This window comes from Peromyscus californicus, unplaced genomic scaffold, assembly GCF_007827085.1.
Source record: "Peromyscus californicus insignis strain IS unplaced genomic scaffold, ASM782708v3 Scaffold_15__1_contigs__length_86483966, whole genome shotgun sequence".
Classification (NCBI taxonomy): domain Eukaryota; kingdom Metazoa; phylum Chordata; class Mammalia; order Rodentia; family Cricetidae; genus Peromyscus; species Peromyscus californicus.
The window spans coordinates 68,298,679-68,314,304 of NW_026294447.1; the positions used below are offsets into that span (position 1 = coordinate 68,298,679).

General features: G+C 53.1%; 1 protein-coding gene across 1 annotated transcript; it reads left to right on the forward strand.

Moving 5' to 3' along the window:
• Positions 1 to 2,709: 2,709 nt before the first annotated feature.
• On the forward strand, positions 2,710 to 11,042 carry LOC128111058 (palmitoyltransferase ZDHHC22-like). The gene is given in 4 exon segments (XM_052739214.1): positions 2,710 to 2,761; positions 4,494 to 5,039; positions 10,087 to 10,244; positions 10,246 to 11,042. Coding segments are annotated over 3 exon segments (792 nt in total). The 5' UTR covers positions 2,710 to 2,761; positions 4,494 to 4,513; the 3' UTR covers positions 10,354 to 11,042.
• The last annotated feature ends 4,584 nt before the right edge of the window (positions 11,043 to 15,626 follow it).

The window sequence follows — 15,626 nt, forward strand, 5'->3', positions numbered from 1 at the left end:
GGAGTTTATTATTCACTCAGATAATACCACTAAATTGAAAGGTTTACAGCACGTATCTCCAGGAGAGTGCTCAGCAGCAATCAGATACTTGTCTGATTCCCTGCCCCCTCGGGAGCCCCTGCAGGTGCCATTGCAGCTCGGCTATGAGAGTAGATGATAAGGCTGATGGAGAATGTGGTTTAGAAACTACTTTCTGACGCTGTTTGAGGAGAACAGGACTATCGCCGGGGTGGGTGGTGGCGGGAATGGAAGATCAATGGCAAATGTGTCCTCGCCAGGCATTTCAAAACCTCAAAATACAGGTTTTTCCTTTCCAGAGAGACAAGTATGGATTCATCAAACAGAATACTTGCTCTGGTCTACTCCGGGCAAATCAGAGACACCTCCTTCCCTGATATTTCTAATCCAGGATGGGATGGGAGTTCTCGTTTTAGAAAGAAGACAAAGAGATAGAGGTAAGAGCCTAGAAGAAAGAGAGGGGGACTGATGGGAGAGAAGAGTGCTGAAGTGTCCCTCTGGTCCTGGTACCCCCAGCTCAGCATCCTGTTTGCCATGGTCACAAATATGGACAGTGTTCTCGTCTTATGGGTGAGAAGGCAGAGTGCAGAGAGGTTACACTACCTTTTCAAGTTCACATGGCTGGGTAAGTGGCAATGAAGTATGATCTGCTTAACTCAAGGCCACAATCAAAGTGAAGTCTCCGGTTGACCTCCCTATGGGGCCTTGTCGGGGCAAAGCACTTGGCTGTTCTTCCTCTTGCTCTGTACACTAGGCTTAGAACTCCAGCTCTAACATCCTTTTCTGTTGATAAATTTGGCTTCTAAATAAATAATTCTCCTGTTCATTCCTGTCTGTAGCACCCATCTCCTCCTCCGGGCTGATTCGTCTCTTCCCCTACTGACATCTTCCCACATTTTGCCTAGCTCCTCTTCTTTACCCCTCACACGATAATTCAGCACACACACCACTCACCTTCCCCCCACACACCCATATGCAAAATAAAATTAGAAACATGCCCAACTCTCAAGGTATTTAAGGAATGGAGATTTTTCAATCAGTATGGCCCAGACTGAGGCCTTTGGGTCCCCTCCATCCCAAGCCTGTGTGAGAGGCAGGCAGAGCCTGTGCAGGGGGCCAGGCAGCCCGTGACTCAAAGCTGCCCTTAAAGGAAAAAGACCTCTTGTGCTTCCTTGTGTCTGTCCTGGGCCAACAGATTCTCAGGAGCTACCACCTGGAATGCTGTTCTTCCTCTCGTGTATAAGATCCTTTTAGAACACGAAAAGGCTTCCTGGCCCCCTTTTTTATTTTTATGTATGCTGATAAAATACAGAGAAAACAGTGTCTGATGATTCAAAAATAGAGGCTAAGCCGATCGGCATATGGCCTTCGCTTCAAAGGATTGCTCGTTTTAATCAGCCAGTTGAGATGCCAATAAGCATTTATTATGTTTGCTTGTACACAGAGGAGTGGGGAAGGCCTTGGGAGCTGTGACAGCTTGGGAGACTGAGGCTAGGAAAAGCATGGATATTCTTGTGGTGTTTCATGGTCTTAGACTCCCCCTACATGCATGGATGCACACACACACACACACACACACACACACACACACACACACACACACGGATGCCATACACTAGTGTCACCACCCTCTCGCTGTCTCGTGGCACACACATGAAAACAGTATGAGAAGGAGACACACAGGGGCAGGAGAAGCTCAGGGTCCCAGTCTGTGTCTGGAAAAAGCCCTGTTGTCCTCCCCTCTCCCAAACCAAAGCCGACCCCCCGGGTCCCAGGGGATGCTGAAGTGGGCAGAGGCTGAAACCAGGAGCATCGGGCTAGAACCAGGTTCAAAACCAGGCCCCACCACTCACCTGCTGCATGACCTTGGGCATGTGACTTAGCATCACCTTCTTGGCCCTAGAATGGGGCTCAGCAAGCTTCTGGGATCGTATTGGAGGATTAATGCTGCTGTCAGGTCATGGGTTCAGCACAGTGCCTGTTACTTAGGAAAGGGCCAATCTGTAGTGCTAATGATGGATGACCTAAGACACAAACAGCCACTGTCGTTCAATCTTCTATTCTACACAAGACCCTGGAATATAGGCTCGCCCAGCAAATACTAAACGGTGGATATTGGCACCCAGGTACGTTGGCTCTCACCCCTCAGTTCACAGACCTTCTGAGATAATGCTGATTTTCATGGGTGTTGCCCTGGTAAGCAGAGCTCTCTACAGCCCACATCCCCTCACCCCCTAATACACACACAAGGTTTCCTTGGTCCTGGCCAACAGCAGGGAGGGATGGTAGACAGGAAGAGAAGAGGAGGGGAGGTCAGGGTATGGCTGGAACTACTGTATCAGGGCTGAATCCCCATCTCCCAGTTGGAACTGGGGGTTGCAGTAGGGCAGGGCGCCACAACCCGCCCTGGGGGAGCCGAGAAGGGCGGGGATGTGGGGGGGCAAGTCCTCAGTGCTGAGCCAGTGGCCAGAGCACCGCCCCCAGGAGCGGAGGGAGGGGTGGCGGAGCTGGGGGGGTGCCCAGCTGCCATCCCCGCCGCCTCCTGGCCCCCACTCTCTGGCGCCCAAGTAGAAGGGCGGCAGCTGCCCGCTCCCTCCTCCCCACACCCCCGCTACCTGCCCAGTCCCCCGAAGCGAAGCGTGAGGAGGCTGCGAGCCAGTCGGGCGAGCCCATAACTTTGCAGCCTCGGGGATAACCAAGGCCGGCGGGCGTCCAGGGCTCTTCCTGTCGCGATCCGAGCTCGGTGAGTTCGTTCCCTAGTCCTCTGCGGCGCTGCGGCCCGCTCCGGGGGGCGGCTGCCCGGGCGTCCAGGAGGCAGTGGCGGAGGAACCGGCGGGTGCCCGTGCTGCCTGGGTCCGCAGGGGCTCCGGGGCCGCCCTCAGAGGCCGGTGGGGCGGACGCCGGTGCTGAGCGGACAGCTCCCCACGCTCGGGGTCGCCAGTCACTCTCTGCGGGCCTTTGCGGGACGCAGGGTCCCCCGACTGCGCCCTGCCCACCGGGCGCCCCGCACTCCCCCAGCCCCTGTCCTTCGCCTTCCCAGAGCCGCGGCGCATCTGGAGGCTGCTCCCGCGCCCCCCTGGCGACTGGCGCCGGGAAGACACTTGCTTCCCTCGCCGGAGCCCGGTACCTAGGGCTCTATGAAGTGGGGCAGCGCCCCCGTGGCCTCCGGGGATGCATGGCTATGGGGACGCTGAGCCCCAGCGATCACAGAGTCGTGCCCTGAGCTGCGCCCCAGCTGTGCAGAGAGACTGCAGGTCCCCAGAGCGGTAAACACAGTCACCTGCAAAGAAGATTTCAAGGTGACCAATGTCTCAGCCCGGATGGACGGGACAGCTTGGACACAGGCCCTGTGGCATCCATCCATCCTGGGTGCAGCCACCTTCCCAGAACTTTTCTCGTGCCTCCTTCTGGCCGATTACTTAGACCACTGGAAAGTTCTCCTCCACACACAGAACCCATTTCCCCGTGGTATCCGAAGTCGGGCAGAGGCCCCGGCTGTAAGAGGTGAAGCTGCATTCAGCTCTGTGTAGGGGTGTCAACCCAGGAAATGCTGCCAAGCATCCATCCACGAGTCCACCCAGGACGAGCTTCTTGGCATCGAAAGGGTTTAGGCGCCTTGGGGATTGTTTGGGTTTCTCCCGCCAGGAAAGCGAAAGGCGGGTGCGAGTGGGGGATTTCAATTTCATTGCCTCAGAGGAAAACACTCTTTTGCAAAGATTTTATAGAAATAGTCAGGGCAACCAGCGGCTGGGAAATGAACTGATCAGGACCCACTGGCACAAGCAGTCTAGCTATACCTCCACCCTCCCCAGCCCCTGAACACTGTATCGATTTTTTAATTGATTTTGAAAAGAAAAAGCCAGGTGGCAGGGGGTAGGTATACACACACATACCCAGAGGCACACAGAAAACACGTAGAGTCGCAGGCAAGGGAACACACATCATGATCCACAGCACAACTACTTCCAGAGAGCCTTGGGTAACCTGTGAGGTCACAGAATATTGCTCAAGACAGGAGTTGGGGGGAGGGGTGAATCAAGATTTCCAAGAGTCGAGCGGGTCTCACCACCCCCACTGGATCGTTCTTTCTCCTAGAGAAGCCTTAGCTAGAGATCCCAAAAATGGGTTTTCACTACCGTGATACCGTAGCAGTTTTTACCCCTCAGCTCCTAAACCCCACGCCGCCCCCACATACAATCACTCCAGACTGCAAACAGGCCCTTCCCTCCTGTGCCTGACCTCCATGACTCCAAGGAAACCGGGACTTCTTATCCGAAGTAGGTCTGGCCAGAGGCAGGCCCGCTGTGGTCTCTGGGTTTCTAACCTGCTTGGTCCTAAATTAGGAAAGGGTGGTCCGAGGGGGCAGAGTTTGGGAGATTTGTGTGTACAGCCCTCCGGACCTTCGACCAAGGAGAAGAGGACCAGGATGACCCTGGACAACGCTGTAAGGCTTCCTCTCTCCTTGCGCCCCTTAGGAATGTAATCGAGGAGGAGGATGCTGGCCCTGCGGCTGCTCAACGTGGTGGCCCCCGCCTACTTCCTTTGCATTTCCCTGGTGACCTTCGTCCTGCAGCTCTTCCTCTTCCTGCCCAGCATGCGAGAGGACCCCACAGCCACCCCGCTCTTCTCGCCTGCCGTGCTTCACGGGGCGCTCTTCCTGTTCCTCTCAGCCAATGCCCTGGGCAATTACATCCTGGTCATCCAGAACTCCCCAGACGACCTGGGTACCTGCCAGGGAACCTCATCCCAGCGATCTCAGTGCCCACCACCCAGCACCCACTTCTGCCGAGTGTGCTCCCGAGTCACGCTGAGGCACGACCATCACTGTTTCTTCACTGGCAACTGCATCGGTAGCAGGAACATGCGCAACTTCATCCTGTTCTGCCTCTACACTTCACTGGCCTGTCTTTACTCCATGGTGGCCGGCGTGGCCTACATCTCAGCTGTCCTTTCCATCTCCTTCGCCCATCCCCTGGCCTTCCTCACGCTCCTGCCCACTTCAATCAGCCAGTTCTTCTCCGGTGAGTGGGCCTGGGCAGGTCTGGCAGACAAGACCTCCTAGCCCAAACCCAAGTTTTTTTCAAATAAAAGCACAGGCTATTCAGTTCAAACCGCCAGATAACCAGCCGTTTGGTATAATTACGCCCCAGTATTTCAGGAGGCACACCAAGAGAACAGATTGTAATCTATCAGAGATTCAGATTAACTGGGCATGCTCTATTTCCTCTGACATTTGACCCCCCTCATCTCTCATACTATATGTTACTCATAAAATTATGGCAACCAAGCTCTACACCTCTCAGGAGCGGCACTCTCCTTCAGAGCTCATGCTATGCTCCCCATTGACCTGGACCCCACCTCACCCCCAATCCTGTCCACATTCCTTCAGGAGCTTTTTACCGAACAACCACAGCTACACTTGACTTCAGGTTGTGCTCAGCAGGAGGCTAACTGCTCACCTCCAACCTCCCACCCACTAGGTTTGACTCCACTAGGCTCTTCTGCAATTGACAAGTGGCTCAGAGCCACTTCACAGCTTACAAGTCCACACTCCAGAGATCCAGTCTGCTGTAGGATCTGGATCTTTGGAAGGCTCTGACACCTGCTGGAGCCAGGCGCATGAGTCCTCATACTGGTGCTCACGTGGGGATGAGGACTGTAATTTGAATAGTATGTCTCAAAGAACATCCCATGACGCCCTGGGAGACTCTGCTCCTGGTGGCAAGTCCATTTTACCTGGCCTTGGCATTTGTCCCTACTTCATTTCTTTCCACTCTTTTCTTACCTTGACCTTTGATTCTGACCAATTTGATCTCTACCATTAGCAGTGTGTACACAAAGGTGTGTGTCTGGTGTTCTTAGGTCCATTTCTCAGATAAGAAACTGAGTCTTATCTGGAACTAAATGACCTGCCTAGCGTCTTACTTCCCTGGAATAGTTATCTCTGGCTTGTATCCAGGTGCTTAAACCACAATCCAGTGCTCTTCCTCAGTTCCCATAGTCCCAAACACAATGACTTGACCTTCTAGGCTCAAAGAAAGACAGCTGCTTCTACAGAGAACTTAACTGTCCTGGTGCACCTGGACTGGACTGAACTGTGCTGGACCAGACTGGACTGGGCTGGGCTAGGGCATTTGAAAAAAAAAAAAAAAAACAAACTGGCTGTACCCTAGGGGAGCTCTCATTTCAGCCCCTGTCTTATCTATAACCCAGCTCTTCCCAGACATAGAACTAGCATGCCAATTGGCAGTGGGAACACAGCAGCCCAGGGAGCACCAGCCACGGGAAATGCCTGGAGGGCTGGTGGCGAAGCTGGGCCCAGAACTTGGAGCTCTGGGGCCTTCTGGATCTTGGTGCTGGCACGAGAGGCTGCCCAAGACTGAAAATAAGCAGGATGGGGGAGGGTAGGTGGGTGGGCTGGGGGGTGGAGTGTGAGAGCAGGCAGGTGGAGTGATGAGGAGAGCCAGAGAACCTGATTACACATCTTTTCCCAAGTAGTCTCACAACCATAAAAATGGGTGGTTCCAGAAGGAGGACCTTGAAAGGGTTGGATTTAAGTCTGGGCGTGAGGCCTGGCCATATGTGCTAGGTTTGGGAAATATGGAAGAAAGGAAGCCTCTCGCTTTGATCTGATGGGAGAAAAGAGCCAGCCCATGCCCACCTCAGGGCCCAGGCATCTGTTCTGGCTTTAGAATGAGTCTCACCATCCTTCACCATGCCCACTAGAAAAAGGAATTCAAGACTTCTCATCGCCAGACCCACCTCCTCTTCCTCCTTTACTGACACTTCACATCCTTCCCTGGTCCTCTCCACTCACGTACACTTTCCTGTTCAGCTCCCTCCTTTGAGATCCCTCTTCTCCAGTTCCTGGTCCAAATGGTCCAGAGCATACCCTCTTGGCCGCTCAGAACAGGTGGACAGGAGAGTGTACCAAGGCAGTTGTTGAATAGAAATCACTCCTGAGGTCAAGACCTGCCATGAGCACCTGAGATGGCAGTGAGGGGGGGCCTTGAAAGCCCCCCACCTTTTGGGGGGGGGGGGTGTTTCTAAAAATGCAAATACCACTGAGTCCAGACCCTCGGCTAACACCAAAGGTAAAAGAGAGGTCAGCTGAGGAAGTCTGAAACAGGTTTTTTCCTTTGGTTTCATGCCACCTGTCTGAGCCCCATTCTTTTTTTTTTTTTTTTTTCTTTTTTTTTTTTTTCTTTTTTTTTTTTGGTTTTTCAAGACAGGGTTTCTCTGTGTAGTTTTTGGTGCCTTTCCTGGAACTCGCTTTGTAGACCAGGCTGGCCTCGAACTCACAGAGATCCACCTGCCTCTGCCTCCCGAGTGCTGGGATTAAAGGCATGCGCCACCACCACCCGGCTCTGAGCTCCATTCTTTTTTTTTTTTTTTTTTTTTTTTTTAAAGATTTATTTATTTATTATGTATACAGAGAAGGGCACCAGATCTCATTACAGATGGTTGTGAGCCACCATGTGGTTGCTGGGAATTGAACTCAGGACCTCTGGAAGAGCAGTCGGTGCTCTTAACCTCTGAGCCATCTCTCCAGTCCCCCTGAGCTCCATTCTTATCTAGAGAATGGAGATGACACCATCTAGCATGTGCCACAGCGTTTGGATTAGCATGAGTTAGTAGATAGCACTAGAAGGTCCGGTGGGAGAAAAAGATGGCTAGAACTTACTGAGTACCTATCTTGTGCCCCAAAGGCTGCGTCTCATCGCATCCAATCCAAATCTGGGAGACTGCTAGTCTATTTTTTTTAAAGGCTGGGGAGCCAAAGGCTCTGCCAGGTTAACTTGTTTCTGAGCCATGTCGCTTTGGATTCTGGGTTCATTTTGCTCTGCTCTGCCACCCTGCCTGTCTAGTCTTGCTTCCTTGCTGAATGGGCCTCTTTCTGAGGAGGGGGATTGCGGATGCCCAAATGGATGACAGAATATGCTGGGGGATGGTTTGGCAGGGGTGCTAGAGATGGCCGCCGGGAGGAGGGCAAGGACAGAGGAAATTAGATGATGTAATCTTTCAGGTCCCTTAAGAAAGTTCTGTGATTTTTTTGAAAGAGGAAGTATTATTACATAGTTTAGAGGCGCTGAAGCAGCCAGGCCTGGTAACTTCAAACACTTTGAAAGAAAGAAAGAAAGCAGCTCCCCAGAATAGCCTTTTGTGGCTGCTGCATGGGGCCAGCAAAAGGCAGAAAGGTCTTTGCCTCATGCCTTGATTTAGAAACCTATGGGAAATGGTTTCCATCTGCCTGGCTTGTTCCTGGGGCTGAGTTGCAAGGCAGGCCTGAGCTTGACAGCTCCGAGGCTCTCACATCCTAGCTTGAGGGCTAGCTTGCACATCAGTATTCCTCAAGCTGGAAGGGCACCATGTCCCCGGGAGTCTCTGTCCTGCACATGGCTGCCCAAGCTAATTTGTACTGACAAGGAAAAAGTGGGTCACAGGATGGTCCAGCCCCATTTGAGTCTCTTTGATGCCCCCCCAACAATGGTGGAGGGGGGTCTCTAAATGCCAGCTGGAACAAGATTTCTGTCCTCTGGGCAGCTGGACCTATCTGTCTCTAACTTTGCAAAGAAAATCCTGCTACCCAAGCTCCTAGGGTTGAGGAAAGAGGCTTCAGATGAGCAAGCCAGCAAATCGATTCATCTTGGCTGCTGAATCCATCATGGATCAGACTAACAGGTGTTGAAGCCTGCTTCTCAGGAGTCTGGAAACTGGAGCCTGGGAAGAGGTAGGCTGGGGCAAGGAGGTGCTGGGGGAAGGGAAGATGAGGGAGATGTGTGTGGGTAGACTGGGTTGTAAAGTGACATCCCTGAAGCAGGTACCCAAGCCTCACTGGAGAAGGGTGGTGGTGGGGTGGCCCCTGAGTTCTAGTCTCAACCCACTGCTCTGGCTGCTAAGCATGTCAGGGTGGTTGTAAGCATGTCAAGGTAGATGTTTACTACAGCTACCACAGCTGCAGCCCAGCCCGGACTCCAAGCCCTGGAAAGGTGGGGGAAGGCCGGAGGGTCTTATTCTCCTCCTCTGAGCCTTGATATTCAGCACTGAGTAGAAACCACAGCACTGGAAACTCACAACCCCTGTAATCCTGTTAAACCTGTGAAGCATTATCATAGCCATTTTGCAATAAGCAACCTACAACTCAGAGAGGTTAAGAAACCTGCGCAAGTCCACACAGCTGGGAGATTCAAATCCAGCATGGACTAATCCTCCCACCTCAAACTCTGAGGACACATGAGACCTCTTACTAGTGGACGTTTAAAAACAGCCACAGGGAGTGCTGGGTTTGAAGGGTGTAGAGGAGGGTGCTGTCCCGTGTTAGGGTGCTGAACTGATGGCTGGCTGGCGGGGGGGGGGGGGGGGGGGGGGGGGGGGGGGCGCCTGTTAGAGCCTTAGCCGGCTGACGTTGACTGACAGGCAGGACTGCTTTGGCCGAGTGTTCCAGTGTCTGCTTCTTTTGTTAACATTAATGACTGAATTGTTCTCTAAGTCAGCTCTGTGCGCTGCCCTTGAAGCTGAGCTTGTGACTTGGTCCCATGACCAGGTCCTGTCCTCCATCATGCTGTCAGTTTCCCAGATCCTCCCAGACAGTGCTCCCAGCCTCACCGGGAGAACTGACAGCAGTCTAGACAGCTGCCCAGGCGCCAGCTCCCCCTTTAGGGTCCTAAGTTCGCTCCTCTCTCTTCATGTGTACCCTGCCACACCCCACTTCCAATCCAGAAAGCGAAATGGGGAGCATTTCTGCCTCTAGGGAAATGTGCAGCGTCCTAGGCTGTGCCAGAAATGCTGAGGACCCTTTTCGCTGAGCCCATTTAGCTTGTTCTCCGTCCCCCTAGGCCCCCGGTTCTTGCCCCCTCCTCAGGAGCCGTCAGCAGTAAGGAAAACTTGGGGCAAGGAACTCAGCCACAGTCTCACAGGCTGCATTTTGCTACACATCGCAAACTTCCAGCTCGTGAGCCTCTCTCCCTTGCCTCGCAGCAGAAAGGGCCAGAGCGAGGAGGAGCGCCTGGGTACGTGGCCTGGGTGTAAAGCGGTCTGGTGTTTCTCTCCGCCCCCCACCCCCCACAGGAGCTGTCCTCGGTTCTGACATGTTCGTCATCCTCATGCTCTACCTCTGGTTTGCCGTCGGCCTGGCCTGCGCGGGTTTCTGCTGCCACCAGCTGCTGCTGATTCTCCGGGGGCAGACCCGCTACCAGGTTCGAAAGGGGGTGGCAGTGAGAGCCCGGGCCCTGGCGCAAGAACTTACAGGAGGTCTTCGGAAAGAGGTGGCTGCTGGGCTTGCTGGTCCCCATGTTCAATGTCGGGACCGAAAGCTCCAAGCAGCAGGACAAATAGCGGGCAAGTACGCCTGCCGTCTCTGTGTCTCAGTTCCTCCTGAACGTAAGACCACAGCACCCCTGTCTCCACCTGTGACACAGCACACCCTCCCCTAGGAAGGGCCTCATATCCACCCCCAGGTCTTCCACCCTCAGAGGATTTATAAACAGGTGCATTCTGACATGGAGGGGAACTGGCCACCTGGGTACCGCTAGGCTGCCCACGGGCCAGCCAGGTAGGTAGCTGCTAAGCTGTTAGGGTGTTTCTGCTCCACGTTGTTATCTCCTGAGAAGCCCCTCCCCCGGTCCCTGCCTGGCCCATCCACTCTCGTGTCTCAGGCCATCACCGCTTCTGCTAAAGTCCCTTCTCTTCCGTGTTGATAGTGGAGACTACATTCTGGTTGTGGGTGGGAGACTCCCCAGGCCCTGGAGGCTGGTAAATGGTACAGTTAACAAGCATGAACGACCGTCCAGTAAGCTTTACCAACCGCTAGTGAAAATGGGAAGGGGTGGGGATGCACACTCATCCGCTAGAAGGGATCTTCAGCAGTGTGTGTAGGTCGAGGGGACCACAAGCACTTACTTCAATCAATGACCTAGCATTTTCTTTAACGCTGTTCCCTTCCCAGACTGCCCCAGCTGGCCACCCCAGCCCAGCCAGCCCAAGAGTTAGCGGGATACTTCTTTTCCCTGGAATTCCCTCTGTCATTTGGGGTCTCCAGCCTCAGATTTTTGCTAGATATTGGGAAGGGAAGAAGGAAAGAGAAAGGGGAGTTACCCATAAGTAAACAAGGGAAGTGTGTTTCTATATAGCCTTATATACCATATGTAAATGTGTGTGTGTGTGTGTGCGTGTGTGTGTGTGTGTGTGGTGTGTGTGTGTGTGTGTGTGTGTGTAAGGGGGCGGAGGTGAGGAGTGTGGTTATGAGCAGAGAGAAAGAGTGAATATTGGAGGGGAAGGATGGAAGAGCAAATGGGTTGACTCTCTTGCAACCAAAGCCATCCGGGGGGTGTTTGAATACTACCTGGAGTGTTCAAACTGACCATTGGCAGTATTTTAACAGGATCTAGGCGGTTATCTGCCAGGAGTACTATGAAAGAGACTTTTGATCTAGTCCTAGATGAACTTAGAAATCCCTTTACAGTCCTGATTCTAATGTCCTCTTTGCCATTGCTGGGTCCATGGGCAAGGTCTTTAGAGACCCCTGGGGGTTACCTGCTCTCATGGGGCAGGGGGTGGGGTGAGCATGGGAAGACTCTAGAAATCAGAACACAGACTTTCTGCACCCAACCCAGCCAATCTGGAGACTTTCTGATGTTAGCAGTGGGCCGAGAGGGGCTAGCACTGGAGGACGGGGAGGTTGTAGCTGTGTTAGGGTCAGGTGGGGGCAGCTGTAGGGAGAGAAAAGCCTGAAGGTCATGCTCAGTCCTGAGGGGTTGGTGGGGGGTGACAGAATATGAGGGGTGCAATTGCCAGTCCATTGCTGCCAGTCTGACCAGCTCTAGATGGGGGGCACTGCCTTGTATTCTGAGACCCAGAGGACCAGACAGACCCATGGGCACATGAAGAAGTGGGAGGCCACATAAAAACCCCTCTCCCAACTTGGTCCCCAAGGCCAATCTAACATTCATACAGGCACTGAGGCTGAAGCCCACACCTGGCCTGAAGTATCCAGTGGGTAGCCACAGCGACCCCAACCATTGCTCCGTAAGACCCTGGATTCTTGAACAGAGGCTGGGGGCAATTTTATGCAGGCCCTCCTTTGGTGCCCTCCAGAGGGCTAATGTAGTAATGGGTTTTCTGCTCACACTTCTCCCTCCAGCATCCATTATTTTGGGGCCTCCCCTTTGTTCAGCCTCCATCCGTTCATCCTGCCTGTATTTATCAAGCACCAACAGTGGGCTGGGTCTCAGTCACTGGCAATCCAGATGCCGATCTGACAATTCCACTCTACGACGACCTTGGCAGTCCTTGAAGCCCGGCCCCCTTGGAGGGAAAATGCGTGGTAGGGTTGAAGGGAAGCCCAGGCTTCCTCGGTGGAGGAGCCATGAGAGGTGTCTTCACGGACAATTCTGGCCACCCCTTAGCAGCATGAGGAAACAACGGGTGGGAGAGGGTCTGGACAGTGCAGGACTTGGAGCTTTCTTGACCCTAGAGAGTTCAAACTTGAAAGGCAGCCCTGCTTTGTCCATGGAGCCTGACATCCCAGAAAGGAAAAGGGGAGAACTTCAGGTGTCTAGCTCCTTAAACACTGGTCGCTGAGGGGTGGCTGTGGGGAACCTGCCAGGTGTGCTACGTGAGTAGCCTTTGTGCCCATGGCCCTCTGTTGTTAATGAAGACTATCAATAAAATATGTGGTTTTCAACTGTATTTGACTTGACTGTCTGGTTGGTGGCAGGACTGCAGTAACGGCATGTCCCTGATGCTGATTTACAATGATTGAGAATACTTCCGGGGGGGTGCTGGGGCAGTGGTGGCGCACGCCTTTAATCCCAGCACTCGGGAGGCAGAGCCAGACGGATCTCTGTGAGTTCGAGGCCAGCCTGGACTACAGAGTGAGATCCAGGACAGACACCAAAACTACACAGAGAAACCCTGTGTCGGAAAGAAAAAAAAAAAAAAAAAACTTCTGGGGACTGGAGAGATTGCTCAGTGGTTAAGAGCACTGGTTTCTCTTCCAGAAGACCCGAGTTCAATTCCCATCACACATGGCAGCTCACAACTGTCTGTAATTCCAGTTCCAAGGGATCTGTTTGACACCTTCACACCAATGAACATAAAATAATTTTAAAAAAAAAAGAAAAGAATACTTCTGTTCCAGTGAGTAAGAAACTATAGCAAGATTTCCTGAGTGATGCACTTCTGGTACCCCTGTTCCTCCCTAGAGACCCCAGATTCACTGAACAATCTGGCACTAATCCAGGACTCTGCTTCAACCCCCTCCCACACTCTACACATACCTATGTCTGTTGTGACTGGTCAGGGCCATGCAGTGTGGTGGTAGTATGACTCTCAGCCTTGGTGGGGTAGTAGGTATATGGCCCTGGGGTCTGTGAACCACAGAGACCATGAATGAAAGATCTCATCTAAGAACTTTCCTCTCCCTCCTCCTCCTTGGTACAGAGGGGTGGGCAGGGAAGAGGATGGAAGGCCATCTGCTTCTTCATCCCAGCTAGCAGGCTAACTCGAGGACAAGCCAGGGCCTTCTGATCCCTCAGGTTGCCAGCATTGGGGGCAATCAGGAGGGGTACAAGCCTCTGAAGCATCCTAAAGACACACAGGACAAATGGGCAAATGCTGACTCTGTGTCACCCGTCAAAGCCCAGACCAACACAATAGCCAGCAGGCCAAACCCTGATAGACCAGGCAGCCCACTGTCAGCATGTTCTAGAGGTCATGGCCTGTCCATCCCATAGGCCAACACCACACCTGCCCTTTTCAGCCCAGTACCCTTGATGCCTAGCAGGGATGGGGTACACCGTCACTGCTCAACAATTACTACTGAGTGCTTGCTTCCCATGTGACCAGTGCCACGCCCTGCACACTGCAGGTTCAGGAAACTCTGATGCTGTGGCGGTTTTTGCTCTGGGAGAGGCTCCTGGGAGTGCTCAGAGAGGCAGAGAATGTATGTCCAGCTGTCAGGATGGGGTAAGGTTGTGCAGGCCGGGGTAGATGAGTGAGATGTGTTCAGCTTGAGAGGGAGAAGGGCTTTCTAGGTAGGAGCGTGCCTGGAGCCTTAGAGCGCAGGGGCCATCACAGTGACAGGGAATGAAATCCGAGGGCTGTTATGTGAGCAGGAAAGACTTGGAACGCCAGGCTGGGGTATCTGTAGTGGGTCTGAGGGACACTAGGGAGCCACTAACATTCTGGAATGGCAGCATCAGCGCCGGACCGCAAAGAAGAAAAAAGTAGCGTCTTGGAGGATAGAGGAAGAGGGAGAAATGAAGTGATCTGACAGTCTGGGTGGAGGCAGGGCTGTGGGCTAGGAGAGAGGAGCCGTGGGTCAGACACTTCTCAGACACATGGTGTGACTAGAGGGGGCCACGGAGAGGGGACCCAAGACAGCCTGCAGCTTGAGACAGAATGAATCGGGTGACTTCAAGGGACACTGGGATAGGGAGGTCAGGATGCTGAGGATCTGGGCCACAGAAGCACTTACCTTTATCATTGGCCTAGCAGCAATTGATAATGTCATAGTCAACTGCCACCCTGCCACCTTGGTGGAAGAAGGAATTTGGAGGGACATCTGCAGGCCACCCTTTGCAGCAGGGCTCTTGACCCTCAAAGCTGAGTCAAGGCTATGTTCCTATTTCAGAAAGAAGCCATGCGGTACTCTGGCTTTACATTCAGTACTAGAGGGAGACAGCTGCCCCTTCCCCCCCCCCCCCCACCCAGTGCCTAAGTATCCCCCTCCAGACAGTGTGTGCACTCTGTTTTGACCCATGTCCTGGTCAAGCAAGGTATAAGCACCCCCACTCTTAGGTCCAGGAGCACACAAAACTCTGGGAAGAGAGCAAACTCATGGAATTTTGAACTTATGGACCCTCTGCTTCAACAAGCTGGCCCTTAGCTCCCAGGAACTAAACTCCTTCCCTAGGGCCTCCATGGTCCTCCACATTGTCTATGCGTTTGCCTGCTCCAAAGGGCCCTGGCTTCTGTTTGTGTCCTGTGTCCTCCAAGTGGTCCTGCTCTGCCTCCAGGTATCCTCACAGGGATACTTTCAATGTGCCCCCCCCCCCCGTGTGGGTAAAAAGGAGGAATAGGGCTGGAGAGCCAGCTCAGTGATTAAGAGCACATACTGCTCTTCCAGAGGACCTGAGTTCAAGTCCCAGCACCCACGTCAGGTGGCTCACAGTCACCTGTAACTCCAGCTCCATGAGATCCCAATACCTCTGGCCTCTTCTAGAACCTGCATTCATGTGCACAGATACACCGAGACACACTGACACGCATATACCAACACAAAAAATAATTTTAAAAAAATTTAGGGGCTGGAGAGATGGCTCAGAGGTTAAGAGCACTGGCTGTTCTTCCAGAGGTCCTAAGTTCAATTCCCAGCAACCACATGGTGGCTCACAACCATCCGTAATGAGATCTGGTGCCCTCTTCTGGCCTGCAGGGATACACGCAGGCAGAACACTGTCTATATAATAAATACATCTTTAAAAAAAAAAAACTAAAGAAAGAAGGATGTGCAGGGACCAAGGACCCAACTGCTTTAGTGAGGAGGCAGAGCCTAGATCTCCCCTGTGGCCCCGTGAGCCTGCTGTGTGGGGCAGGAGGTGCCTGGA